Source organism: Tyto alba, unplaced genomic scaffold (genome assembly GCF_018691265.1).
Source record: "Tyto alba isolate M040663 unplaced genomic scaffold, T.alba_DEE_v4.0 Super-Scaffold_21, whole genome shotgun sequence".
Lineage (NCBI taxonomy): Eukaryota > Metazoa > Chordata > Aves > Strigiformes > Tytonidae > Tyto > Tyto alba.
In genome coordinates, this window is record NW_024881295.1 from 17,948,596 (window position 1) to 17,976,356 (window position 27,761).

A 27,761-nucleotide genomic window follows, 5' to 3' on the forward strand; every position below is an offset into this window, starting at 1 on the left:
GGTGCTCAGGGATTCTGAGCCCTGGGAAACATTTTGGTGGGTGCCCTGAGAAAAATTCAGTGTTTGGCTACCACAGACAAACTACAGCTACCTGTTGTCAGGGTAATTATCCTCCAGAGCCTGAGGGCACTGAATGTAGCCGATTTCTCCGAAGAGAGGGACACCTTGGGAATTGCACTCCACGGGTGCAAGGGGAGGGATTGGCACAGCAGCTAGGGAGGGAAAAGGGTTTTATGGGGGATTGTAGTACAGGCACTATTGGTCAAGGCCCAGACTACAGCACTGCAGTTGTTTCAAACACAAAATGCTTGACATGCAGCTGAGACAAGCCTCAGATGAGAGCACACAGTTTCTTTCCCAAAGTCCTACTTAAAAATCCTCAAACTTCCAGGAGTTGTCCCACCGATACAGTGGGCTCACATGCATTCTGCCTGCTACGAGCTGACACGGCTACTCCAAGCTCATTTTTAACGAAGCACTGCTTTTGTGTTGGCCTCCCCTTCATCTTCTATGGACATTTGGTCTGCGTGAATCCTGATAGCTCTGCTTTGTACAGGGTAATGCACCCACTTTGTAGCCACGTGGCTTCTGCTCCTTGCAGTTACTGCTCCCAATTAAGAGGCACCTTCTTAGCTGCAGACAGTTCCCCTTTGAAAGCATAATCATTAAGGATCCCTAGCAAAGCAAAGTAGTTAATACCAACACCTCAACTTTGATGGCTATAACAGAAATAACACCACCTATTTAATAACTTGTATTAGCTCTCTAATCATCTGTACAGAAAAATACAAGTGGCTGGTGGGGAGTCACTAGACCTGTGCTCAGCTATAAAAGGCACTTCTGATAAGCCACTAAAACTGCGGCACTTGATACAGTGCCCCTCTTCTCCTACGCATTCAAAGTTGTATTTGATGAAGGAGATAACCCCCGATCAATCCTGCACACTGTTTCAGGAGCACAACAGCAGTTCAGCTCTTGAGCTGGCAAGAGCTCAAAGCAGGCTTTTATTAGAGCGGGGCTGGTATGCAGCGCTCGAGGGACACCTCGCCAAGCTGGAAGGGCTGCATTCAGCCAGAAAGGGGGCAGCTGGAGTAGCCTTCTGCTTTTCCTTCAGGAGATGTAGGGGTCAGACCTGCTATTAGAATAGGGTTTCTGAAGGGGGACTTAGCTGTTTAAACCTTTGGTTTTGCCATCACAAATTAAAAGATAATATACCTTGCTGTTGATGCAGCAGCTGGAAATGAAACAGAAGTTCGCGGGGGGGAGGGAGGCATCAACAGCAGGATAATTATGGATCCCTATGGTGCTGAACAGATTGGAGAGGAAAAAAAAACAACCTCCCAGTTACTCATACCTACCTGGCGTCATGTGCTGGGAAATTAAGTCCACGCAGCCACCTGGGAGAAGATGCCTGGCGAGCCCCGGGTCATGGTGCTTCTCTTAAGGGTATCCCATCCTCTGGCACAACCGACCCCTCAGGACACCAGACCAGCCAGGGTCCAGGTGCTGCTGGTCCTCAGACATGCAAGGGGGTCTCCAGAGTCACCCTGTCCAAACCCCGTTGGGGACAAAAGGTGCCATCTACTCCTGTGCCAGCAGCCCCGATCTTTGATGGTGTTGCATGACAGGCTGGCTTTACTGCAGAAGCCAACACAACCTTGCTAGCTCCTCCCCAGTCACGGGGGCCTGGCACCATCCCTGCTCATTCAGTGCTCTTGTTTAATCTAAAACGCACCGATCTAAGATCTGTTGTTTCACTCCCCTGATTTGACTTGCAGTTTGGCAACCTGCCTTTCCCCATACACAAGCCCCTTTTTTCCTCATGACAAATGTGAAAACGAAAGCCATTTCACCAACATCAGCTGCAGCACTGCTTTGAAAACGTTCACACAAGGTATGAAAGAGGGCAGGAAGCTCCCAAAGCTACTGCTTGGTCAAAAAAACATTAAAGTGAGTACACCTCAAGGAGACTAGTGACAGCCTGGTCAGCAGCCTTCCCTAGGGCAGGGCGAGACTGGCTCCACTCACACTGTTGGGTCCAGCAGAGAAGAGTCTAGCACTGAGCAAACTCTTCCATTGCAGCCCATTGCCCAGTGGGACTGCCCGAGTGAAGGTATCAGAAGGCTTGAGTGTGGCTAAGGGGGCATCAAGGGGGAGGTAGGAACTGTCTTCTTTCCAGCCTCCTGGTAGTGTTGGCCGTGCCAGGGTCCCTTGCCCAGCGCCTGGAGTCCCACCACTGAAGGTCCCCCTTGGTTTCAGGAGAGGTGGTGGCACTTGCATGTGGAGATGGAGGTCCTGCTGTTAGCAGTGTCCAGGGCAGGTCTAGGCAAAGGGGCAATCCTGCTTCAGTCTCCTGCCCGAATCCATATTCCCACCCGCAAAAGACTTCTCCTGCCTTTGTTATCCCAGAATCAACTTGTAAAGGCCCCTGCTCAGCAAATTGCTGACAGCACCCTCAGTGCTGTTGCTTCCCTTTCTCCCCAGGAGGGAAGGAGGTTTGCAGGTGGACAGCACAAGCCTGCTGCTCAGCAGGAGCCAGGACAGACAAGCAGTTACCTTGCACACTTTTCCTCCTGCTGTCCGGAGAGCCAGGTCACAGCATGGGGCCCCGCACCAGCGGTAGGTTCATGCCCACAGCAGCGTGCTGCAGTTCTGGCTGTTGGTGAGGGGCAGCTCCATCTCCTGCGGGAGGAGAGCCAGTGCCCTAGCCACTACAGGAGCAGCCAGGCCACCTCTGGCATTTGCAAGACAGCTTGCCCCTCTAGCCAAACGACAGCCCAGAGCCCTGTCACCTGGGAGCCCATCCACCCCTTCCCCAACACACCATCAAGAGTGGCTGGGGGCTCCCACACCAGCTGCGTGCCTGGGGCAGTGATGTTTTGAAGCATTTTGGGATCATCGAGCAGAGGCATCCAGCTAGACAGGTAATGCATTGTTTCTTTCCTAGCCAGTGCTTCAAAACGGGGCTGGAACAAGTCATTCCCTTGCAGGTTGGACAAGAGGCATTGCTTTCTCCTCCTGAGCACCCTACTACAAGGGTTGGAGACTTTCAGTGTCCGGGACAAATCCCAGAGCAAGCTGCTAATGTGAGAGACCAGCCCTGGCTGGGAGACAGTATGCACTCTCCTGGGAGGTTTGCTGGGGTCGAGGGACAGGCAAGTCTCCTCTGTCTCCTTTACCGTGGATGAGCCCCAAACCACTGGGGATGTAAAAATAAAAAGTAACATTCACAGACATCCCCATCTCCTTTAAAATCTACCAGACCTCAAGCAAGTGCAATTCCCTTGAAGGAACAGTTTCCTGATACCTAGAGGAGAGTATAAAAGAGTATACATTTTTACAGACAAGGGAACTATCCCCACCTTCGTAACAACTTGTAAGGGAGGCTCTGCTGGCAAGAGGCTCTGATACTCACACATGAATATGCATGGCAGCACTGCATAAGGCAACCTTCCTTAATGTGCCCCAAGGTCCCATGCCACAGGAAAGTGCTGATCCGCATATCCCTACAGGGCCTGGTCCTCTGACAAGCAGAGGAGATCTGATGAGCAAAGGGGTACTCAAATTTTTCATCTGGCAGGAGTCACCTTCTCTTGCATTTCTATTTCTGAAAGAAAGCAGCTCCTTTCCCTTATGCATTACCCTTCATTCCTGCAACTGTGACCAGAAGACCCTGCCAGCTGACTCACCCTGAGACACCTTGCCCCAGCCACTAGCCATACACAGTGTCCCAGCCTGGAAGTCTTCATTCCTGTGGGGCAGGCAGATGGGCTGAACCTCATTTCCTGCAGAGGAAAGGGTGCAAAAATGAGCACATGAACCCCATGCTTCCAGGAGCATGTTTGATTTACCGGTATAAACAGCATCCTTCAAGTCACACTGTTCTATTTTTTCCCCTTCCCAAAACACCAAAGTCACATGTGGGCATTTATAAAATGAGATTACAAACTGAAGTTAGTCACATGTAATTGAATTTATACATGGCAAATTCAGAGACAGAGATCAGAAAGATTGTTAGCTACCTTTGAATGTTAACAAGCAGGAGGATACTTGGGGAGAAGACAAGAGAAGAGGGGAAAGAGCATGGCAGAGACAAGGAGACCAGGTTGATTCTGTATCAGTCACATACAGTGTGGGAACAGGCTGGTGCTTGTAAGAAAATCTTTACATCATTCTCCCCAAAGACCAGTGCTGATCAGGTCAGGAGTTATGCAGGACATGAAAAACTTCAAACGATTCAGCTCAGTTCCATCCAGACTCATATTGGTTACTTTTTCCTTGATGTTGGGAGAAAAATGGACACAGATCTCCTTGGCTGCCTTGATGGGGCATTGGCAGTGCCCAGCCTTCAGAAGGGCCAAGCAGGGAGCCCTGTAGTTTCCTCAAGGGTTGTCCATATGGCTCAGATACTGTCAAGCCCAGTTCATGCCTGGAGACATACCTGTTTAGCCGTAGAGCACAGGCACACCGGCAGCCCTCAAGCAGCCTTCCTCGCACTGCCTACCAGGATGTCCGAGCCCTGGAATGAACATTTCTCAGGTCTGATTTCCCCTATTCCTGCCATTATGGGCAAACTGTAAGGCTATCACCATCTGAGCCGGTGATTTGAGACATGATAGTGACAGAGGGTTATTTAATGTTGGCTTATCTGCCATCTGATGGTCTCTGACAGTCATGGCCAGTTGGCTGTAATCCATCCTAGCTCTATACAAGTCATGGAGTTGCCTTTGAAAAGCCTAGGAAGTTAGATATTTGTGCCACTTCCCTAACTCAGACACCCTAAAATTACCTCCAGAGGCTTTGCCCCTGCCTGCAGAAATACTTGGAATTAGAAAATCCAGCCTGCTTCTCAGTGGACAGGACCCTTGCAGCCCACTGCTAGCTAATAGTTCAGGGCTATAGCCAAGAGGAAGCTGATGGCTTTCCAGCAGCTAGCTGAGAGCTAGCATCAGCACGCAGGGCCAAAGGAAACCACACCGGTACAGCTTGTACGAAGGGAACACAAGGGCACACAGGAACCTGGTGCACAAAGAAAGCATGGGCATAGCCAGAGCACAGACCCTGACCAAAGGATAAACTTCCAGGACAATTAATCAAAGCCTAGGACAAGAATTAACCCAATAAGAATTAAAGGCATAACTGAGGGGACATTTCTCTAGAATAGAAAGCATGGGAAGGGAAGGAAGTGGGGTGTTTCTTCTGGACCAGCACATCTGATGACTTTGCTGGCATAAAGCACCCTCCAGTAGTGGAGGTGATGCTCCCCCACGGTCACCACCAGCCTCTTCAGGAGTCTCCTGGTGGGAAAAAAACGATGCCAGATGGATGAGGGAAGGGGCTGCCACCACAATGTAAACCATCTTCTGCAAGTTCCCACTCTGACACTGAGCCTGCATCCCCGGGAACTGAGGCTGGCCTTCAGTAACAGGATTTTCAGTTGGGCTGATTTCACATTAGCAGCAACACAGAGGATTCCCTGACCTCCAGATGAAAAAGCTGGGCTTACTTTTAAGTGGATAAATAGGCTTCTTGTTTCATCTGCTATCCACCAAAGCCACTGTTCATACCTGGGCAGCAGAGAGCTATCAGGAGGCCAGGGGAGGTGCCAGCAGATTTCATTGCTGCCAGCTCAGTACAGGGAAAAGGACAGTTTATCTTTTGCTTTGGGACTCAGAACCCCTGTGCTGGCTTTGGCCTTGAAACATCAAGCTCAGCCCTTGTTACCTGCAGTCTGGGATCCTAAAAGGCACATGAGAAGCCTTAAAAGCAATGCAAACTGCTTGTCAAGTCATTTTGGCCCTATAAAGCCTCCTTTCTAATTTTGTTATCAGTGCGTTTAGGAGATGAGCAGAGGCCTACATCTGAGAGCTTTACAGTGATTTTAGGCAGCTACATGTAGTTTAAATTAACACTAGACAAGTGACACTATGCCCATTATGGGTTTTCTGCATATTTTATAAGCAATATAATGTCACAGTTAAACTCAGAGCAATCAGCTCCAGCAGAGTCAAAACATCATTTAGTACTTCTTTTAGCAATTATGTAGATCGCTACACTATCAGAGCAGAGCTACCCAGTAAATAGATGGGCAGCAGATCCTATATTTAGCAAACCAGATCTTTAGTAAAGGAGTTTACTCTCCTCTAGGGACCCAGGAAGCGCTCTGGAGCACAGGGTGGGACAATTTTGCACTCAATGGGAGACATGAACTGGGTTCATTGATCTGCCTGGTATCGGGTCACTGTGAGAGATGCCCAAAGGAGCCGCACAACTTCTCTGTGTTTCGACCATCAGCGTTTCCCATGACCAACTCTCACAGCACAGGGCACAACATGGCAGTGAGCAGCTCATCTGGAAATCTTCGCCCTTAGGGCTGATTAAAGGTCTGCCTGCACTATTACCGAAATACGACAAAACTGAGACCCGAAGCAACTTCCTTTTCTCTCCAGACTATGTTCACTTGAGACTCCAAGAAACCCCAGTGCTCAGACAAGAGCTTTGAAGCCTATTTATCCCTGATTTCTGTTAGTCTTATAGATTTTTTTTTTTTTTTTAAACCCTTGCCCTCAATCTCACCTCTAACCTCCATGGGATTGTACCCCTTCATGAAAGTCCAACTGCTGTGAGTTACCACCACGCTATTTCACCCATGCAGCCTTTGGAGGTGGCAAGTCTCAACAGTCTGGATTGAGGGTGCTGGTAGGCACACATTTTATTACTGCTGCCTGCCCTGAAGTGTGTGACCTTGAGAATTTTGAAGCAAGGTATAGGGGGTTTCAAGCTAAGCCTATGCTTCAATGCTTTCTAGTAAATTAAGATTTTTTTTTTTTTTTTTCCCCCCTACTCAGAGAAACCTTTCCTCTCATTTTTTAATCACTTCCAGCTGTAACAGACTCACTAATGGCACAGCTCAGCTTTAATCCCAGGAGGCTGTTTACTGGAACTGGAAAGTTCCCATACTTCCCAGAAAATGTCTGACACCAGGATTGCCTGGCAATGCAAATGCTGTGGTAATAGGAACATAGGAACAGCACTGGCAGCATAACAGTGGAGAGCAAAAGCACTGGCTAGTTTTGCACTGAACAGGGAAATAAGGAGGTGCCTCATTATCAAGGTTAATTTTGCACATTGAAATTTTTATACCATAACAACTTTCTCATTATTCAACATTAGTCCTCAAAAGCTATGCTCAAGTTGAGCAAGAAACAGATGTGAAACTGACTGGTTTGCAATTACATTATGATAGATTATAAAAGGGCTGGCAAAGGGGCCGCTTATATCACTGTCCCTGTCCACTAAGAGGTCTTTAGCATGGCCTGTGAAGCTGGTCTTGCATTAAAAGTACAGAAGCCAAAGTGACTGCTAGGAGTAATGGGAGAGCTGCCAGGAAGCTGCAGTGCTTCTCCTTCTGCCTCAGAAACGCTCCTCTGGGTGCTTGCTTAGGTGAGCAGGGTCTTTTAAAGTCAAAGCCCTTTAAAATTAGTGATTTAAACATTTAGAAGAACCATGGTCGCACGGAGATATCCACACCCTGACCTCCACCCCAGAGCTGCCCCCACCTCACAGAGCTCCTGAGCACTGAACGTGACATACGAATTTGATTTGCAAACTCCCTGAGTGGGTGACCCCTCTCCCCTGGCCTTGGGGAGAAACATGCAGAGACCCAACGAGGAGCAAGCAGGGTGCTGGGGGGTGCACGAGTTGCTTGAGGACCCATGGCTCTGCAATGACACAGATCTGACTGTGGCAGAGCTCTGGCCCCGCTCAGCCCCAGGGTCCCTTTGTAACTGGGGACCACGCACCGGGGTCTGGTCACTCCCCCTGTCCTAAGGGGGACTTTTGCTGCGAGAGATTCAAGAGCGAGGGAGGAGGTGAGACTGACTTACTGCTCCACACAATCAGCAGCGATGATAACCATGTCTTCTAGGACCAGACTGCCACCACAGAAATGGAAATGGCCCAGTTTGAGGGACACCTTCAAAGAAAGGGTCAGGTACGTTTTGAGATGAGGTGACTCTGGTTTCCTTCCAAAATGTGAAATAACAAAGATCAGCCCAGCCCAGAAAACGACTTTTTCCTCCCAGTATTAGTGTGTGGGACGCCCAACTGCCTGGAGCACAGGGGAGTCATTTCCAAGTCACGGCTGACCCTTGACAGTCACCTTCAGCCCCAGTGATGCATGAGAGGAATGAGACCCTGAAGCATCCTAAAACTGAGGAGACCAGAAAGACATCTCATTCCTCTTTCTTGCTGCTGCAAGAGCTTCTCCAGGGCTGGATGCTAGCCAGGGGTCCAAAGAATCCATCCCCCTGACCCCATCACCCTACCCTCTCCCTACACCACCCTCTCCTGTGCCTTCCAGCACTTCACACTGTTACCTACATACATTTTCAAGATGCTGCATGTGCAGGGACTGGGTTTTGAGGGGAGGGATGTGTCAAACACTGTTTTGCCACAGGTACCAGCATTTGCTCTGGCAATATGCAAGGCAAGTAGCACTTTTTCTAAATAGAGCCATGCCCTGCTCAGTTACTCATAAGGCATCATCCCACAATCATTATTCAGTGCTTTTCCTTATATGAACGCAAGCCACTAGACAAGGTGACTGTCCTCTGCAACAGGGGACCAGGGAGGAATCCCCCCTTCCCACCTCCGCAACCTCTTTCTGTACCATAAATCCAAGGAAATCTTCAACCCGTGCATGCCACAAAAGCTCTGCATCTGCATTAGCTCACACCAGCCAGAGATCTTGTCTTAACCATCAGACCAGCTCATTCCCTCCCACTTTGGAAGGCGAGTCAGCCTGGAAAGCTGGACAAGAGAGACTTTTAGACCAGCTTCCACTCCTGAGTGAGCAGCGTTCAATGATTTGAGGATGAAAGAGATTTTGCAGCTGCCTCTCCTCCTGCTTCCCCAGGAGGAAGGCAGTGCACTGCAACACAGACATGCCAGGGCTGCCCTCCAGGCACCAAGTCTCTCCCTCCCACAATTCAAGAGAAGAATTCCAGTGGCAGAGCATCCTTTGGGCTCTTCAGGTCAACGGGATGAAGTCCATACTTCAGGTCTACATAGAAGACAGAAACAAGAGTGTTTTGCAGCAAGATACCACCCCTCCTACCTCCATGCTCAAATGCATCACCCCAGGCTCTTCTGTCAGGCAGAGAATTAATGGGATACATTCTGTGTGTTTCAACTTCCCTGACTCCATCCTGAGCTCCAAGCTGAAGTCAATTATATGGAGATAAATGAAAACACAATTAAACTGCATTTCTTGATAAGACCCTGATGTGTGCAAAGCTGAGGTCTCCTGTGAGGTATTTTCATGATGTGTGTGCACAGTCATAAAAAAAGCACATCTAGAGTTCATCCAGTAGCCTAATTATTAATAAAATGCAGCTGGGGTTTACAAAAGTACATAACAAGTGCAACAGGTTATAATGACGACACCTGACTTTATCCAAAGTTTATTATTTCAAAGCTTCCATATCTAAGTGCCCTATGTCACTTAACCTGAGTAAGTTAAGTCAGCATGAAGGATCTTGTCTCTGAACGGAGCTGGCCCAGCATGCAGTCTTGCTTTTGGTCTGAAACATATCACAAGGAGACAGAGCTTTCTCACATTGCTTTTGGCACCAGTTGTGCCTTATAAAGGTGGACAACGAGCATGGGGAAAGTTTGACTTGGGTATGGCTGGGTCTGATTAAGTTTTAGATGCTTCACTGAACTGTACAGTTAAATAAATTCATGGCAAACACATTTATGTTTTCTGGGGAAAACTCCACCAGTCCTTGCCCAGCAGGGAGTGATGCAAACACTGACAGGCCTGCTGGCCCCATGCTCATCCCCTGGATGAGCTCCAAAACACGATCTTCACAGCAAAGATCACACAGGAGGAGTGATTTCAAATACTTGGGACACACACAAAAAAAGGAACCAATTGCAACTTCTCATACCTGAGGTCTGGTTCTCCGGGCTGGGTGGTTGTGGGAGAGAGGTAGCACCAGGCTTCTGGCTCCTTTGCTGAGGAGAGGACAGAAGCAATTCCTCCACTCCCTTCATCTGGCCTGTGCCTGCACCAGCTAAAAATCACTCTGTTCATCACTCCTGTCCGATGTGTTTCTCATGACAACAGGAGGGGTCCCCTGCCTCTCCCAAGCCAAAGCTGGGTAAGAGTTCTGTTCCCAGCCATGCAAACATAAGCAATATACTACTCATGATTTAGGACATACTTGCACCATGTTTGCCCTGGCAAGAACCTGAAATAATTCACTGGAGTCACCAGGAGACTGAGTCTGGATCCAAAATGTTAACAACTGTCACAGTAACACCCCTCCAGCCCTCTCTAACTTTGGGGCCTATGCCCTCTGTGTAGACTTGAAGGCAATGCTACTTGCTTAACCTTCTCATCAGGTTGGCAGGCATTAGAAAGCCCAATAATCTCTCACACCACCTTATCTGAGAGCCACTGAACTGAGGAGCCCACATATTTCTCCTCTACCCGGATGACCAACTACCCCAAGAACTCGTCTCACAAGGTTGTGGGGACCCTTGCACAACTCCCTGAAGCATCTGGCTGCAGAGGGGTTAACCGAGATCCTTGATGCTCTGTTCAGCTCAGCCTCTCTCTCTCTCCTTTTTTTTTATATCTTTCTATCATATTCCCAGGGTACTTTCTGGTCTCAAAGCATCTGACTACTGCCGAAAGCTCAGTCACAAAATCAAGCACAATTTTCTAAGCCATTGACCTGGACCAAGCTCTCCCTAGCCCTTGCTGCTGACTAGCTTTTCCAACAAGAGACCATGGTGATTATTGCTATGGCAGCAAGTCTACTAATGAAGTAGAAAATAAATAGACTTTATCAGGAAGGTAAATGATGGAGAAAACATCATTCCCTTAGGTAGAGAAAAAAAATAACATTAGCAACAGCAGAAGGACCAGCATCATATTGAAGCAGGGTGGGAAGGAATGCAGTTAACTGGTTATCCCATCTCTTGCTGCAGCTGGGCAGCTATTTTTAGGGCTAGTTGCATTACTAGGAGCAAATAGGTCTGAAGATCACCATTATTCTGCCCAGCTTGACCCCCTCTGTAGCCTGCCCTGTGCTTATTTCCCTCTCTTACCTGCAAGCACCCCTAGGACAGAAGTTTTTATGTGGGTGCAGAGGCAGGCCAGACAGGGAGATATAAATACACATTAGCCACTGCAGGAGGATGTGCAAGAAGAATTTGAGAACATGCTGCTATTCATTGCTCTCCTAGAAACGCTTTTCTGATCTGAGTGCCCCAGGGTCACCTCTTAGTAAACTCTGTGGGACTAATCTATTTCTCTTTCTTGCACAGCCAAGGGACCACACTGCAGCAGAGTCACCTGCGTGGGGAATAGCTCACTTGCCACAGCAGCCACAGAGGGCTGTGGTGAGCAGCACCTAGATGGAAAGGGTAAGAAAGGCTTCCAGTTCCAGCAGAGCGACAACAAGGGGCAAGCACACCAAGGCCTGGCACAATTGGTAAAAACTGACTGGTTATGCTCACTTTTTTGGTGAGTAGATAACCACCAGTGCTTGCTTCTGTAGCCCCCACACTGGGGCACATCTCCCCACAGCCCACGCACAGGACTCACCACATACAGCAAGAAGGGACGGGAGCAGCAAGACAAGCCCTGCTCCCTCCCTAGCCCGGGGAAAACACCCTGTGCTGGATCCCAGGCTATGCTCTGCTGCACACAAGAAAAACAACTCTCATCTCCCTCCTCACTAACAAGCCCCTTTAATAAACAAGGGGCCAATCACTTTTGGCAGGTGAGGCTGCAGGGCTGCAACTCAGGTGGGTTTGGAAGCTCTCCAGCCACGTCCTGCTGGGGTTCACCAGCTCCCTGGGCTCTCCCCTTTGTAGTTTGCTGCCCGTGCCACACAGAGACATCAGCAGGATCTAATGTCCCCCCTCACCACTGTCACCAGCCCTGGGCTGCCTCAGCCTTTGCAGTTTGAAGCAAATCTCATTGTTTTTTGCAGACAAGGGTTAGCACAAAGGTGAGTCCAGCCCAGTTTCTCGCCCCACGGTCTCTCCTCACCCAAGCCAGCCAGGGGGAACACCTTTATAAAGCACGGTGGTGTGTTCCTTCTTCCTTCCCAGAGGACACCAAGAGATCTGTCTGAAACCTCCAGCAGCTTCTCACCTGTGAAGCAACACACGGAGAGCCTGAAGTAGCTGCCATAAAGATGAAAATGATTTGACCTTTTTTACAGGGAGAGCTGTCATCCACATACTGCAAGAGCAAGCTCCACAAAGAAACCCTGCCCTGTCAGGATCCAGGAGAACTTTAGGGTGCATGGGCTGACTTCAAAGTGAGCGTGCAATTCTCCTACAGTGCTACAGAGGGTTTTGCACATACCAAAGTGGCAAAAAAACACTATGGGTTGTGTTTAGGGCTTTTGATTCTCTTTCAGGTCTGTTTTCAATGGAGGTGTTTACCACCATCACAATCCCCTGAGTGAACCTGAGCCCTGGGAGCATGTAGGAGCACCTGGGAATGTCTTCCAGGAAGAAGGAAATCAGAATTAAATTAGAATAGAATTAGTGGGCGTTTTTTGTTTCTGTTATGTTTTTCTCTTTGCACTCTCTAGACTTAAGTCTTTGACAGGTTCCTGACAGATGTATAAAGCCTGACATGAAGAACTTATGTCAGTATAATATGCCCCATCATCAGGACCGTGTAAGCACTAGCCCTCATCCTTTCTCGTGCTCAGGCTCCAAAAAATGCCTGCTCCAATATTTTTATATGACTAGACTCAAATACACGGGATGTATAGTTGCTCCTGCATGAGCAAACACTGGGACTCCTTGAACAGTAAAATGTAAGTCAAGTGGAGTAAGAAAATTTGTCCCTTCACCTCTAGAAGAACTTGTTCATGGCTGATCCTAAGGAACAGACTGACCCCACAGCCAGGAGAACAAAACCACACACGCCACTTACTTTTCTTACTTTTTATATAAAATAGACATATACATACATTTTCTTCTGCAAAGACTTTGAGCATAACTCCTTTATGCGAAATCTAGCCATAAATCCCACAGTGAAAAAAGCAAAGACTGCAAATTCCTGTACCACTGACATACATCCAGTTGCTGCTAAGTGTGAATTTATTTTTAAAAGAGTTCTAATCCATGGGCTGTTTTTTTGTTTGGTTTTTTTTTTTGAAAAAAAGATATGTGCAACTGATTAAAAAAAATTAGATACAGATATAAGAACCATATGAACAACAGGCAATGCAAACAACTCCTGCATGAGAGGAACACACAGCGTGACATCCACTTCAGGCAGAGATTTCTACATTAATACAGTTGTAGAAGCCGTAACTTTTACACAGGATACCACAGGGGGTATTCTCCAGAAGAAAAAAATTTCAGCAAGTGAGTACAAACATGGCAATGAACTTTTGCACAAAGTTATCAAGATTACCTGAAGCAACTTTGCCACATTGAAACACTAGTGAATGCCAAGCACTTTTTTTCTTTGTCCTTTTTTTTTTTTTTTTTCCTTTTTTTTGCTGCTGGGTTTAAATGTACATGAAAGCAAAATGGTGCATTTTGAAATTGCTGCAAGAGACTGAAGGTTGGGAAAAAAAAAAACATCTAAGGACTGATTTTTTTCCAAAGATTGTGCATAATTGCATATATGAAAGATAGAAATTGAGCACTTGGTCAACTTAATCATATACAGATTGAGGAGACTTAAGCACATACCAACTATTACACTGAGCTGGAGGACAAGTGGGGCAAAAGACCATACAGTTGTATTCTAAATGGCCTAATTATTAAAATTAGGATGGCAATTATCTTCCTTTACCAAATATGGTACACTGTATTTGGCCTGGTTTCTGTAACTGTTAAAATGCTTTCATAGTTTTTAGATAGTTTTAGGGATGTCCAGCCTCCCCTGCAAGTTAGGCTCTTAATTTTGGATTTTTTTGACTTAAACTTCTGCCACCCATGTGTATGCATGCACACTCCCCCCGTCCTCATCGAGATCTCTGGAATGAAGGCCATTTGCACTGCTGCATTCACTTACTGCTTGGCCAAAACAAGTTGCCTGCACATTTGTAAGAAAATCTAGTCCAAGGAGCCTATGAGAGAGAGAAAATGCCTCCCACTGCATCATTTATCCCGGAGGACAGAAAAGTAATGGAAGCAAAGAATGCTGGACTTTAAATAAGAAATGAAATAAAACAAAATCCATCACCTGAAAATATTATTCATGGGGAAAGGAAGAAGCAACACAATTATTATGTTTTTCATTTAGGATTAAAATGCACAGTGAGTACATGGAAGTCCTGTCTAACCAGCTTTGTGTTAAATCTCCACTTTAATATTGGTGAGCACTGAGGTTTAGCCAATGCAACTTGCAGAGAGCGTGAACTCTCCCCCCCCAGGTAGAGCTTCAGCCATTTATTAATTTGTAATCTCTACTAACCATGCTGAGCTCTGGAGTTGGCAGAAAACAATGTATTTATAACTCATTATTTTAGAAGCTGTGCAATGCTAGAGGAAGAGGACATTTCCTATGATTAATTAGGATAATATCCAGTTTATCACAAGGTAAGTCGTTTGATTTATCTTCCACAATAGCATTCTGTTTTGGTGGAGGTAACCCATTTCATATCATACTCCATTCTTCTTCTTCATCTGCAATAAACCTTTCACAAGATTAATGTCCTGAACAAACACAGTGTTTCAGCATGGATGCCAACGAGACAGGGAGTCAGCTCAAAACTTCACAAGGGTTTAACTGCTTTGGTAGCTCATGGTCTGAATTGCTCTCCAAGTATGCTGCCGGTTTGCAGACCATCATCCTGCATAGATGGGGTATAAAGTGCTGGTTCAGGAAAGTGGGGTTCATTACTGAGCCCTTCTCTCTTCGTAACTACCATAAACCCAGCTCCAAAATGTGGAGAGTTGGCCTTTCAGCATATAAATGCAATCCAGTCCAACTAGGATTAAACTCCGTGGATATGTTACCTGCCTAATTCAGGCAAGTGGATGAACATACGCTATGCCTTCCAACCAAACCCCCTCCCTCACCAGGAGGATGGTCTCATCTTTCTACGTTATTCTCCAAGTAAGACAGTATTGCAAAAATGGTAATCCTACTCCAGGATCTGGGGGGGGGGGGCACTCAAAGCTATATTATACTTTTACAATTACACTGGTTTTAGGAGGTCAAGATAGCTTTGATCAGGTTCTAGGACAAGAACAAGACAATCATTTCTACCAGGTCTCTCAGGAAAGACAAACTAAGATTGAAGCTGAAGCTAAAAACACAAAACCAAGTATTCCCCCTCACAAAGCATTGCTATAAAAAATACAGCTTCTATATTTGAAAAAATATGTTTCATTGGCCACAATTTAAAGCCACACTGCTGTGGGGCTTGTAGAATATATAGTATTTATTTAATATATCTTTACGAGGCAAAGTTTATAGCTGATACACATTCTTAAATGAGACGTATCTCCCCCCACCCCTATCTCTGATGCTTCAGCTAGCTGCCAGAGCACTCTGCAGATGCCTCCTCCCCGGGGGCTTTGCGTGGCACCGCTGTCAGGGGCTGCACCAAACACTGCTCTGCCAGCTGCAGGCAGCCAGCCAGCCTGGGCACATGGGGTTTTGGTGAAGCTGCCCCGAAGGCAGGCACGCTGCTGGCATGACCCCATCTCCTCCCAGGCATCCTGGCAGCGCCAGGGCTGTGCAAAGCCCCTCTGTGCACGGCATCCAGTGGAGCGCCCGCACTGGGGACCTGCAGAAATGTCAGGTCAGCGAGTCCACGGCCATAAAAGTTGTGCAAAAAGGCAAAGGGCTGCTGACCCAGTCGCCAGACCTCAAACCTGCCCTCAGCCCCAGAAAGCAAAGCTTGGGTTGGGGGGAGAAGGAAAAATTCACCAGCAAAAGATTGGCTTATTTGGTCCCAGCTGCTCCCTTAGGAAACCGGTTCAAAGGGAGAGAGCCCAGAAATGTGTGTTACCACCTTCTCCTCACAGTCGTCTCTCCCTCCCACCTCTGCCCAGCTGTAGGCACTGGTGGGTCTCCCTGGCCAGTGGGGACCAGTACCCCTCAAGTCCAGCCTTCTCTTGGTGGGTGCACAACCATGGCTCTAGCAGGTCCACAACAACCTGGCAGGGCAGACATCTGCACCAGCCTGCACTCCCTTCGAGCTCCAAATGCAGTTGGGAGACACGTTAATAATGTGTCAGTAATTTGACCACCAGTAGCAGCCAGACACTGACATTTTTTAATGAAGCCAGCAGAACCACCAGCGCACAGCTGTCCCATCGCACTGAGCGAATTTGGAGCTTGCTGAGGTGCCATGGCCAGCACCAACTAAACCCAGGTGCCACATAGGTCACTGCCACACAGGCTTTTCCTGACAGATGTGTATCAAGGCATCGCATACCTGATCTGAACTGTCCTTTACTAATAATGCCAAACCCTGGGCTGCTCTTCTGCAGGGACTGGCCACAATCAAGTTCAAATATAACAACTTTTATAGCAGTGTCCTGCTGCAAGAACAAACTGACGACCTACCCTGATGTCCAAACCCAAAGGCAGTAGTACCAGGCACGATCCCACTAACGCTCTCTGTGAATTGGTACAAACCCTGGTGGAAGCAGCAGAAGTGCTGTTATTGCAGTGACGCTATGGTCCAAGGTGCTCTGCAGTCATTTGCTTTAGAAACATCGTTAGGGGGAGTTATTCAAGCACGTCTTGGTGGTACTGCATTTTTCTAACTTCAGACAGTACAAGTCCCAACACCCAGCCACGTGGCCAGCTGCAAAGGATACTGCCCAATTCGTATAAAACAGAGAAAATATATTAATTATTTGATTATTATAAGTTAAATAAATAAAGCTCAAAAATAAATGCCCCAATTCTGAAGAGAATTTGTCTTCCCACTTCAGTATTTAAAAATATAGATTTATGACTGATCAGCGACAGGTCATTTTCTGTATCTTTTGGGGGAGGGGATGAGAACACTTTGACAAAGTGTTTTGTCAGTGTTATCACCATGATAAATGGGCTTTGTCCCTGCACACCCATAAAAAAGCCTCCCTAGTACCTTTTTCTAGGCTAGGAAATATTCCCTCCTCTCTCTGCGGCTTTACTTTACCTCCTATATTGATCAGATTGGTTGTTTTTTCTACTGGGGACTGGACAGGAGGACAATTAATCCTAGAGCTTCCCATTGCCTTTGGATGCTTCCATTTTTTTCAGAGTAATAATTATTTGGCCTGGAGGGAGAGGGCAAAGGGTAAAGCCATACGATATTTGACAATACTGACATCATGAACCTGAATTACTACAAAATGACTCTCTTATGAGTAAATCATTCAGGTGAGGTTTTCCCTCAAAGGATCATTTGTCCTACTTGTAGAATCAGTCCTCCTAGGGTGATATTCAGATAACATTTTCCCTTTCTTTAGAATAATTTTCGAGTCACATTTATAGCTGTAAAAGTGGCCACCACTTCCTCAACATTAACACCTTGAAGCCTTTTTATGTGACCATTATGACCATCTTTCCTGGCTCAGAAGGACCTGGCAGCACTTGCAATGAAGCACATCAGTGGTACTTTACATGGACGAGGTGAGCCTGTGTTGAGTAACAGGAGGTGCTACTTCACCCCTGCTGCAATGGATGAGTGCTTTGTCTCCATGGTTTCCCCAGTGATAACCAAGATATTGAAGATACATTTCCCACCCACACTCCTGGTGTGATTACAATGGGTTCAGCCTAAACATAAATCTTGATTAAAGGAAGGATTTCCTTCATTCTCCAGCATGTCCCACAGGAGCTGAGTGTCTCCTGTAACTTTGGTCAAACATAAGCATGCATTCAAAATTTGCCTTCTGTAATTCTGAGTCCTGTCAAAGTTCTTTCAAGCAATAGGCTTCCACCATACTCTTCTCCAAGGGCCATGAGTTTCTTTCCACTGGTGACTGAACGCTATGTTTGGTCTTTCTCCTGGACTTCCTGAAACCGTTTCTCCAAGCGATCCAGTTTGGCCAGGTTCTCCTTCAGCAACTTGCTGTTTGGAACCAGCTGTAAGGCCTTCTCATAGTAGCCACGGGCAGTGACGTAGCTCCCCTACAAAGAAAATGACAGATCTCATTCACATTCCCCGATATAGTAAGTTCATTCCTTGGGAATGGTGAAGACCATAATACAAAGGAAAAAGAGTTTATAGAAGTTGTTATTGTTAGGTAATGGGAATATTTCATTATGAAATGGATCACTGAGTGCCGTTAGCCTAAATCTGATCAAACACACATGGCAAGAAGTAGATTTACATTCTTTCGTTATGTTGTACCAGAAGAGTTAATTTTACTCAGCAGTAGGATAGCTTGAGGATATCACACAATGTGACTCCTTAAGACCCAAATCATAATGATATGCTAAATTATTCAAAAAGATAAGCAACCACAAGGCAGGCTGTCTATTTCCATAATTTCATGCCAGTATTCTGTATTAGACATCTTTACTAAATTAATTAGGTGGACAGGAATCTTAAAAGTCAACTCATGGTGACATTTTTCCAAGGCAGGCCAACAACTGAAGCAGGAAAAATATGTATCCATTACAGGATACATATTTCCAAGCAATCTTGTTGGGAAATTCTAGTTGGGGTGGGCAGACTTTCCTTTGTTTTGGATAAAATATGTCAGGGACAGTCAACTGTTCACAAACATGCAGCTCTTGGCAGCCTGAAACAAATGTAGCTTTCTGTCCTTAGTAGTAGTCTCTGCACTTGACAGCTTAAGGAAAATCAAAATTGTCATACCTTGATGTGCTCAATGCCTCCCATATTCATCCAGGCCTGCGCTTGGTCTGGGTTGAGCTCCACAGCCCGTTTATAGCTCTACATAAATATGAAATATTTTTAGGTTAAGAGCCTGACTCTTCAAACAAAACCACTGCTAGAGGGGAAAGAGAAATGAAATTTCCTCTCCTTCTGAATCCATTTAAAAGGTAATTTCAAACTCTTCTCATATACAATGCACGAGCCGAATTTCAGTTTCTTTACAGCAGAGGCAACATAACGTACCGCTTCACTGCCGAGCTCATCTCGCAGGCTTTCCCTGCCCACAGCACCATACAAGGAGCCACACCAGCCCCTGCGACCCTCTCCCTGCCACCCTGCACCACTGGGGTCTCCAAGGTCATTTCCCTGGGCAAGTGCCTGCCAACCACAGATCCTACGTGGGCTGTGATGCTCTTTATTTGCAAGCCTTTAATTTGGAGCTTGCAGCAGGCTACGGTACAGCCGTGTGTGTGGAGGTGTCACAAAGAAGTGAGGAGCAGTGCTATCCCTCCCCCCTTGCTTCTGCCACTGTGCACGGGAGAAGAAGCAACAAGGACCTTCTGGACCCTGTCAAACAGCACCGTTTTTATGGTGTCACAAAAGGAAAGAATTCAAATCAGGATTAGACATCTCTAGGGATACTGAGAATATTCAGAACTGTCCCAATAATGTTCTGTGCTATTGTTAATGCTAACATCATTTCTGAGCTATCAAGCCTCCTGCTCCACAGGATAAGCCAATCTCTCAGTTATTAGGTAGTGAGGTGAGATATAACAACATGGTGAGCCCTCACAGGTCCCCAAGCTTCCAGCTGAGGTACACGGAGTTGCCCATCGCCAGCAAGAGGGGCTAGATGGACTAAGGGTCTGATCAATGAGAAAAGGCCTAGGCTCCTCCATAATCCCACCACGACTCTGTACTCAAACCTCTCAGAGCAGGGAGCTGTATTTCCACACAGGAATGAGGAAAAAAGTTGCAACTAAGTCTGGCAATGTTAGCTGCCCCATAGCTTTAGCTGTGCCACTGGTGAACTGCTGAGTGCCCAAGGCCAACATCCAGGGTGCACACACCACGGAGTATTAGATGCAATGAGTTAATTTTATCTTCCAACCTATGAAACTATCTATAAGGCTTAGAGCAGTCATACCTCAAAAGCCTTGTCAAGGAGATTCTGTTCTCTTAGCTGGTTTCCTTTAGTGAAAAAGAGCTCTGATATGACTTTTGGATCCTTTGGTTTTAGCTGAAGAGCTTTTTCTATAGCTTCAAGTGCCTGTGAAAAAGCAAGAGGACATTGTGTTACTATATTCTGCATCTTTCCACTTCCCATGCTCTCCTCATCCTAGGGCCCCTCAGCATAAGAGTCATCTTCCTCTTTCCCTTGTTTGCCCCACACTGTTAACACTTGTAGAAGTCAGTTTTCTAGATGCCTGTGGCTGATGAGAAGTGGGGCTGACAGCAGCAGGAGCAGTAAGTGGTAAGAAAACCACACTGCTTAGCTTCAGTCCCAGCACCTAGATAAACAGAAGATTTTACTGAAAAAATAAATCTACTGGATGTGCACTAAGGCATGTGACATGTCTCTGGAGAGGTGGAGTGTAAAATTCAACCTGAGGTCTGTGTGGCAGCCCTTGGGAAATGGGCACCCTGCAACCACAGTACCTTGGCATAGTGCTCCTGCTTACTGTAGATGGCTGACAGAAGGCGGTAGCACTCCAGACACTCTGCATCCTCGCTGAGTATATGGTTCGTCATCTTTTCAGCTTCCTTCGTCTGTCCCATCATCGCTAAAACCTGAGCCTACGGAGCCACGTTATAAAGGGTTATGATCTTAAAAAGCTCAACCCTCCTTACTACGTGATGCTGCACCCAGGGGCAGGTGCTCCACTGCCACGGCCCTGCCCTGGCCGAGCTCGCCCCACACTCACCAGCGCCAGTCGTATCTCTCTGTTCAAAGGTTGCAGTGATGCCGCTTCTCTGTAAACCTGCAACGCTTCTTCATACCGCCCCGTGTTGTAATACAGAGCCCCCAGCGGGGACAGGATTTCAGCCTTCCGGGATACTTTCAGTGCCCTGGAATTTGGGAGAGAGAAATGCTTCCAGATGGTGTGGGGATCAAAATGGAAGAGCCGAGGTGTGGCTTGTGCTGGGACGGAGCAGCCAGGCTCTGCACCCTGCTCATCCCACCCTGGAAAGCACAAATTTAAGGTGCCAGGGAGGGATGAGCGTGCCCACAGCATCAATCCCTCTAGCCATCTGAGAAGGGGAGAGGGCCACCTCCAAAGTGCATGTGAGGATGCAGCAGGGGCGGGGAGGGCTGACGGTGGCAGAACCTGGGGAGTGTCAACACAAATCTGGATGCCAAAAAGGAGGCAAAAATAAAAACCCAGCTCGCCCTGCTGCATAATGGAAGTCAGGGCCTGCCTACTGGCACGTTGCTGGGAAGGACTGGAGTTCCTGATGGTGCCAAGGTTTCGGTGCTGTGTTGTGCAGCAGTTAAGGCTGTTAGTGGTGTGGCACCCACAGACCAGCTTTGAGCAGGGTGGGAGTCATGCTAACAACCTGCTTGTGCCACCAAGAAACCTCTAACATTACCGTTAGAGCATCCCCCAGCCAAAAGCAGCAGTGTGTCCATCCTGGGAACTTGGGAACGGTCCAGGGAAGTCAACACTGCCTGAGTCTGTGCTGCCTGTCCAAGTACTCTTGAAAAACAGCCAAATGAGCAAAGGCAAAACTGATTTCAAAAAGATGGAGAAGGAAGGGGAGGAAACTCAAACATGCACTGACAGATTCACGTATCTGAGGCTCTTTAGCAGAGACAAGCTGTACGTGGAGAGGAGGGAAACCTCTGTCTCCCATTCCAAATTCTTACCTCTTGTACCACGCTTCAGCCTCTTTGTTCTGCCCCAGGGAGCGGTGAAGCCTGCCCAGGTTCACCATGGCCACGTGGTGAGTGGGGCTCAGGCGGATGGCCTGCCTGTAGTGGGACACAGCTCGCTCGGGAGCCCCTGAAGAGGAGAACAGCTCTTGAACTGGTACATCAGAAAAAATCCTGTCACAAATTCAGCATGCAGCAATGCTCTGGGTTTTGTTTCAGCTATTACTCTATGTGCGGGAACCATTTTGAGAAAGAAATCCTGCCTCGGCCTTTCTAGAGATTATAAAATTGCTGTCCAAATTATGATTTAAGCTCCAGTATCTGGAGATGATCCTGAGAAACAGATTTTTCTAGGGGTGTGTTTTTGCAAGTCGAGGGTGCAGTCACCCGAAGAAGACTGCTGACTGAAAGTACTCTCCTATTACGCTGCGGGCGGGGATGCACCCCCCCTGTCCTAAGAACAGAGTCCACCCCAGAAAGGGGGCTGGGGCACATCTCCCACCTCCTGGGAGAACATCCACCCACTCTGGCCTGATGGAGAGACGGGCAACGGGGACATGGAGAACAAGCCACCCGCTATTCCCCGCAACCCCCACCAGAGCTGCAGTTTCAGCTCCTTCCAAACAGAGAATACTCCCTCCACCTCTGCTGCGCAGGCCCTCCCCAGTCTCAGCAGGTCTGGGAGTAGCTGCCAGTGACCAGCTAATTCCCACCTCGGGGCAGTAAATCCCAGACCAGAGGTGTCTGGGTGCCTATTTTGGAGCACGTAGGCACCACCTCTGCCTTGCGGAGGAGCCATTGGGTGGCACTGCTTCGCTGTGTGACGACGTCTCCCGGTGCCAGGCCCCGCAGTCCATGACATCACCGAGCGCCACGACAAAATACAACACCGTGCAAAAAGGAACGTGCCAGACCACTAGCCTAAATAGCATGTTTTTCTTTATCTAAATAACGGGTTTTCTCAAGGAGGATCTTGCCGTGCTTTCCTCAGGCAGGGCCTGCTAACTGCCTGCTAAATAAATTAATAATTAATAAATTAGTTTTCATTTCAGCAATGTGAATATTGTACTTTTAACCCCAGGGCTCGTTTAATTGGTTTGCACACTCCAGACCAGATAATCTCCTGATGAAAACCAATACTCACCGAGCTTTGTCCACCAACACAGCTTTTGAGTACTGGCATTTTTAAAGCCAAATCGCTTTACAATGTATTTAATTCCATTTCTAGCTGGAAAGCAGAACTTGAAAACAGCCTGTGTGTGTTGGAGCACTGAACATATGCTGTTGTGGGAATTTTATTTTCATAGCTTTTCAGATCTAATTTGGTTTTCCTGAGACTACCTATGCAACATAAAAGTTACACTGATGCTTCTCGTCATCTCCCTTACGGGAGGAGGAGGGATATCTGTAGGGAGATTTAGAAGCACTTAAGATTCATACAAGGCCAATGACATATCTTTCAGGGTAGGACTTTTTCAAAACATCCAGCAGCAGCCTCGATCCTCTCCCACTGCTGAGTGGGCAGATGTTTTTGAAAAAGATATCCACAAAACATCCTGGGAAGCAGCTGGGCATGCACCTCAGCCCGTAACTCAGCCCATGTCTCCCCTGCTCAACACACAGGAGTAATGCAAATCCTTAGGGGAGGCACACTGAGTGTCTGTGACCACTGCAGAACTGTCGAGTTATGGCTTCCCAGAGCTGACAATTGCTGGAGGCTTGTTGCACAAATACTGCAAGTTAATTGGGATGGTGCTTCACAGCATCCCCCCGTGCCTGCCGGGGAAGAGCGCAGCCTGTGACGGGCTCACTACCAGCCACTTCCTTCACGCCTTGTCATGTCTCCAGGAGGGTTATTTACACATTGTGCCTGAAGTATTAAAAGTCAGTAGGTTTTTCTTCCTGTTATTTGTGTGTAGGGAAGTGTAGGAGTAAACCAGGAAAAGTTAGTTTTGACTTTGGCAGAATACACAAGTGCAAGAAATAGAAAGTGTGCTGCACTGCGTTTGAACCACAGTTTTTGGCAGGGATAGGGCAGTTTATCTGGGTTGGCAAGCAAAGATGAGTACAACGTCAAAGTGAAGTTACTGGGGAATTTCTATTATTTGCAAGCTTGAATTTTGCCAGGGCACAAATTCAGAACCTCAACCTCTGTTGCTAATGCCATGATGCCTTTTTCGATTATGAATACTCATTTTGGCTTTGTATTTATTTCACACTGTACTACAGAAAAACCGTGGCTGAGCATCAGTCCAGAGGCAGGACAGCCAGCTGCAGACTGACAGACACCATCATCCTTTCTCCCCAAGCACCACCAGAGCTGGGCACAGTGTGAAAGGGGCAGAACGAGTAGGAACCACACACTTCAAGCCTACAGTATTTCATCATGGAGTCTCAGCTCTGTTCTGGAGGGACCAGAGTGAGATAGTAGTTTGGTTTCCACTAGTCATTTGTCAAACTTGGTCTTGCTTATACAGCTGTCAATAAAAGGTGGCAATTACAGCTGCATTTTTTTGTTGTTGTGTGGATGTCAGGAAGTGCCTGAGTCCAGGGAAGTTGGATGGGAACCAGGAGCCCAGAAAATAAAATCTTTGGATGTCATTATGGAGCTCCTGAGAAATCAATTCACCCCTCAGTATCTTAGGTTTTGTTTTCACAGATGAGTGTGGTTTAAAAGCCACACTTGTTTTTATAGTGGTGGCACTCGTCCTTTACAGTCAAAGAGCTGCTCTGTCACCAAGCAGAGCTGCAAGTACTCCAAAGACCATAATGATCTACTTGTGTGCCTAGGATTTGGTTTGATGTGGCCATGCCTTCCTGGAGAAATGGCAATACTGTCAGGGTGCTGCCCAGCTCAAATTGAAGAGGACAACTGCCTGTGCAAAGATGGTGAGAAACACTGAAGGAAACAGCTGGGCTGAATGCCACTGCTGCACAGTGCCTGCATTGATTTCAAATTTCAGGATGCTGTGCCATCTCAGCAGTGTGGGGATAATTATTTCCAAGCTACAGTGGAGGCAAATCTATTGCTTTGGAAGCTTTTGACACCCTTTCGGATGTGTACTGCTGAATAAAACAAATCAAAGCAAGTAAGGCAGAGAGGGAGAATCCCTTGCTCCTTCTCACTTACCGGTATCAACCAAGAAAACACCGTAGTTGTTATGCAGATCAGAGCTCTCTGGACAATTCTCTATGCCAGCCTTATAGACTTCCTCTGCTTCCTTAAGCCGTTCCTTAAAAGAGAAGGAGATTTCTTAGCCATGGTAGAAAGGGTGTCATCGCCATTTGCCACATACCTGCATTTCGTTACAACTCCCTTTCTGCATGAGGAGCTTGGGGTGCCAGCCCACCTTGCCTCCTAGGAAGCCAAAACTTTACCCCATGGCATGGATGTAATAAAGCTGTTGTCTGGTACCCCAGAGCAATTCAGACAGACAGCTTTCCCCCACACATTTGCAATTGGAGCTACCTGTGAAATAAAAATAACAGCTGGAAAAGGTGGCTTCTGTGTAGTGTCAGCGAGCCCCAGTGGGCACACACCCACCCGGGAAAAACACAGTGACAGGGATTGCGTTGGTTCTGTTGAGAAATATCTGTCATCTGGGAGATGATAGTATTTTAATTTATTTGTTTAATGAGCATCTCACTGGCTAACTTTTCCCCTCTGGAGCTCTGCCGTTCGTTCCCTGAGCAGTAGGGAAAAATACAAGGAATGAAAGCTTGGCGTGTGTGACAGCTGGGGGACAGGGAGCTCATGCAGGAGGATGAGAGAAGCTGGAGGAGGATGGGGGGCAATGAAAGAGCGGGAAAAATCTGACAGATTCAGATTAAAACCAGTTGTTGACAATGCGTGAGATGTAGCTCACTGGGATTGATGGGACGTGCCACCGTGCTGATTCCCAGATGCACTGAGCCCTTGTATTTTGCATAGACTTCAAGGAGGTTTGTTGGTGCTGAGCATTTCTGGAAAATACAGATCTTTTCTTTGGGAACACTCTGCATACAGAAAATGCCCTACTGACTGGGCTCTGTCTAGCCTGACCTGCAGGCAGCCCGGTGCTGAAACGAAAATAAGGTGTCTTGTTTGGATCAAACAGCAACTTAATACAGTTTCCATTTCACTCTAGCCAGCCAGTGCATGCCAACTGCCTGCATGCTCACTGGCATGGGTTATCATGGTCTTCCTCCCCCTCTAGCCTCAGAGCTTTGCTGTTGGGTGTATTTATGGAAGGAGGTTGTGAACAGCAGACAGGCACAGTGCAGGGGGGTGTCAGGCAAGCCTCCAACACCAAAGACATCTTTGTCAATTCTTCCCCTTCTGTGGAGCAACACAGCCCTACGGCAACAAACTCCACAGCCTCCTGACAATGCTCCCAAGCAAAATCAGCCATCTGGGTCCCACCAAGGAAGGTCTGGGGCCACCAAAGGCAGACCTTCTGCTTGGGAGCTGAATCCACACTGAAATAAGAGGTCAGTCCATTCCCATTATGGACTCCCTTCCAAGTCCCACAAGTCCTGGAATCTCCTAGGCTTTCTCTGGATTTAAAGGGTGTATCTGACAGCAGCTCCTCTCTGTAGCTGCTTAAAGGTGTGGACTCCTTTCTCACCTCCTATTTCAGAACTGGAGAGCTGGGATTAATCACACTGGAAGAGTATGACTTGATGAAAGCACACGGTTTGCCATGGTTAAGTGCTTTCACATTTACATGATAAAGGTCAGCCAGCAGAAAAGATAGTGTGTGATAAAAGACAGAAACACATTTTTTAAAAGTGCTTAAGTTTGGACATTTTGGATCTATTTATGTGGATTTGACATCATTATCCTGCGGGGTCAGGCAAAGTGTAGCGATTGTCAGAATTGAATAAAATGAAGAGCAAGTTTTTTGAGAAAGCATCTGTGTCACTAAGACACGAACAAGCACATTTTCAAAGATTTCTGTATTAGTATTTCTTTTCCTCTGATTTTAATTTTCAGCCAAGGAATATGGCTTTGTGTGCATGTATGTCAGTTTTCTTCACTTTATTTACTGATCATAAACTGATCTTTAAAGCATGGAGGGGCTGTGTTAAACTGAATTAGCAGTGTCCCATGTCGAAACATTCATGCTCATCAATACTGAGAAATTTTAGCATTTTCATCATGGTTGCATTGCTTTTTTGGCACATATCATCCCGATCCTGCATGCCTCAGGCTCAGTGCAGAGACTGGGATGATTTCTCTAACAAAGCATTTGCATTAAGTGCAGTCAGAAATGGGAAAGGGTGGGACCAGCTTTTTGTGCCAGAGCTTTCTCCCTCACAGCCTCTCTTCTTCTTGGGAGAAATGCCTTAAGTTCATCAAGGCTTGATTCTCATTAACACTTAATAATGCCACCCCCAGACCTTCATGGAACATTCATCAACCTCACAAAATACAGAAGATTGGCTTAAAAAATGCATGAGATTTTTATGATATTAAAAAAAAATTAGGCATGTGAGGATCTCTCAGTTGAACTCCAGGGTTTTTAAGTCCGTTTTTTTTATGGCTCAGTTTTTCAGTCTGGTTATGCCTGAGTAGGCTCTCCTCTACAGCTAACTGGGTTAAAAAGTTTCTTTTTCTTGGTGTAGGCTGATATTATTACACACACTCACACACAGAAAATCACTTGAATCCAGAAACTATGGCCTGAAAAGAGCCATCAAGCAGCACGAGATGGCTGATGAAACTGCAAGAGTGAGGAAGAAGGTGCTGTTCAAGTGCATCAGAGTAAATCCTGGGGAACCAACGTTACATGAGTGTTGCAAAAACAATGAACAAAAATGTTTGATTTCTGATGTTAGCACCACTGCAATGACCATGGAAAACAAGGAAAACAACAATACTTTGCAACAGAGTTATGATACCAAGCAGAAAGAGCAGTAAGAAGGGCAAGCATTTACAAAAGGCAGAAACAAGCCGAACTCTTTTATGCAATGTAGTGGTGTTTTTTTCCACGTCAGCTCTGGCTTCAGAATCAACTATCAAGGAGAGAAAAGGGCAATTACATTGAGTTACA

At 46.9% G+C, this 27,761-nt stretch overlaps 2 protein-coding genes across 2 annotated transcripts in view; both read right to left on the minus strand.

The window, feature by feature from the left end:
- Positions 1-9,124, minus strand: part of OVCH1 (ovochymase 1) — a 28,223-nt gene extending 19,099 nt beyond the window's left edge. Inside the window, 8 exon segments of the mRNA XM_042795145.1 lie at positions 92-212; positions 2,615-2,634; positions 2,637-2,682; positions 3,180-3,199; positions 3,690-3,785; positions 4,272-4,441; positions 7,887-7,975; positions 9,119-9,124. Of these exon segments, the coding sequence (XP_042651079.1) occupies positions 92-212; positions 2,615-2,634; positions 2,637-2,682; positions 3,180-3,199; positions 3,690-3,785; positions 4,272-4,441; positions 7,887-7,975; positions 9,119-9,124 (568 nt within the window).
- Positions 9,125-12,969: 3,845 nt separating this feature from the next.
- The window catches only part of TMTC1 (transmembrane O-mannosyltransferase targeting cadherins 1), a 148,029-nt gene continuing 133,237 nt past the window's right edge, over positions 12,970-27,761 (minus strand). The window contains exons 14-20 of the mRNA XM_042795478.1: positions 24,857-24,959; positions 21,721-21,856; positions 20,777-20,921; positions 20,511-20,648; positions 19,999-20,121; positions 18,831-18,908; positions 12,970-18,136 (exon numbers count right to left, since the gene is read on the minus strand). Coding sequence (XP_042651412.1) covers positions 17,996-18,136; positions 18,831-18,908; positions 19,999-20,121; positions 20,511-20,648; positions 20,777-20,921; positions 21,721-21,856; positions 24,857-24,959 — 864 coding nt within the window. The 3' untranslated portion in view covers positions 12,970-17,995. The remainder of the gene's footprint in view (positions 18,137-18,830; positions 18,909-19,998; positions 20,122-20,510; positions 20,649-20,776; positions 20,922-21,720; positions 21,857-24,856; positions 24,960-27,761) is intronic.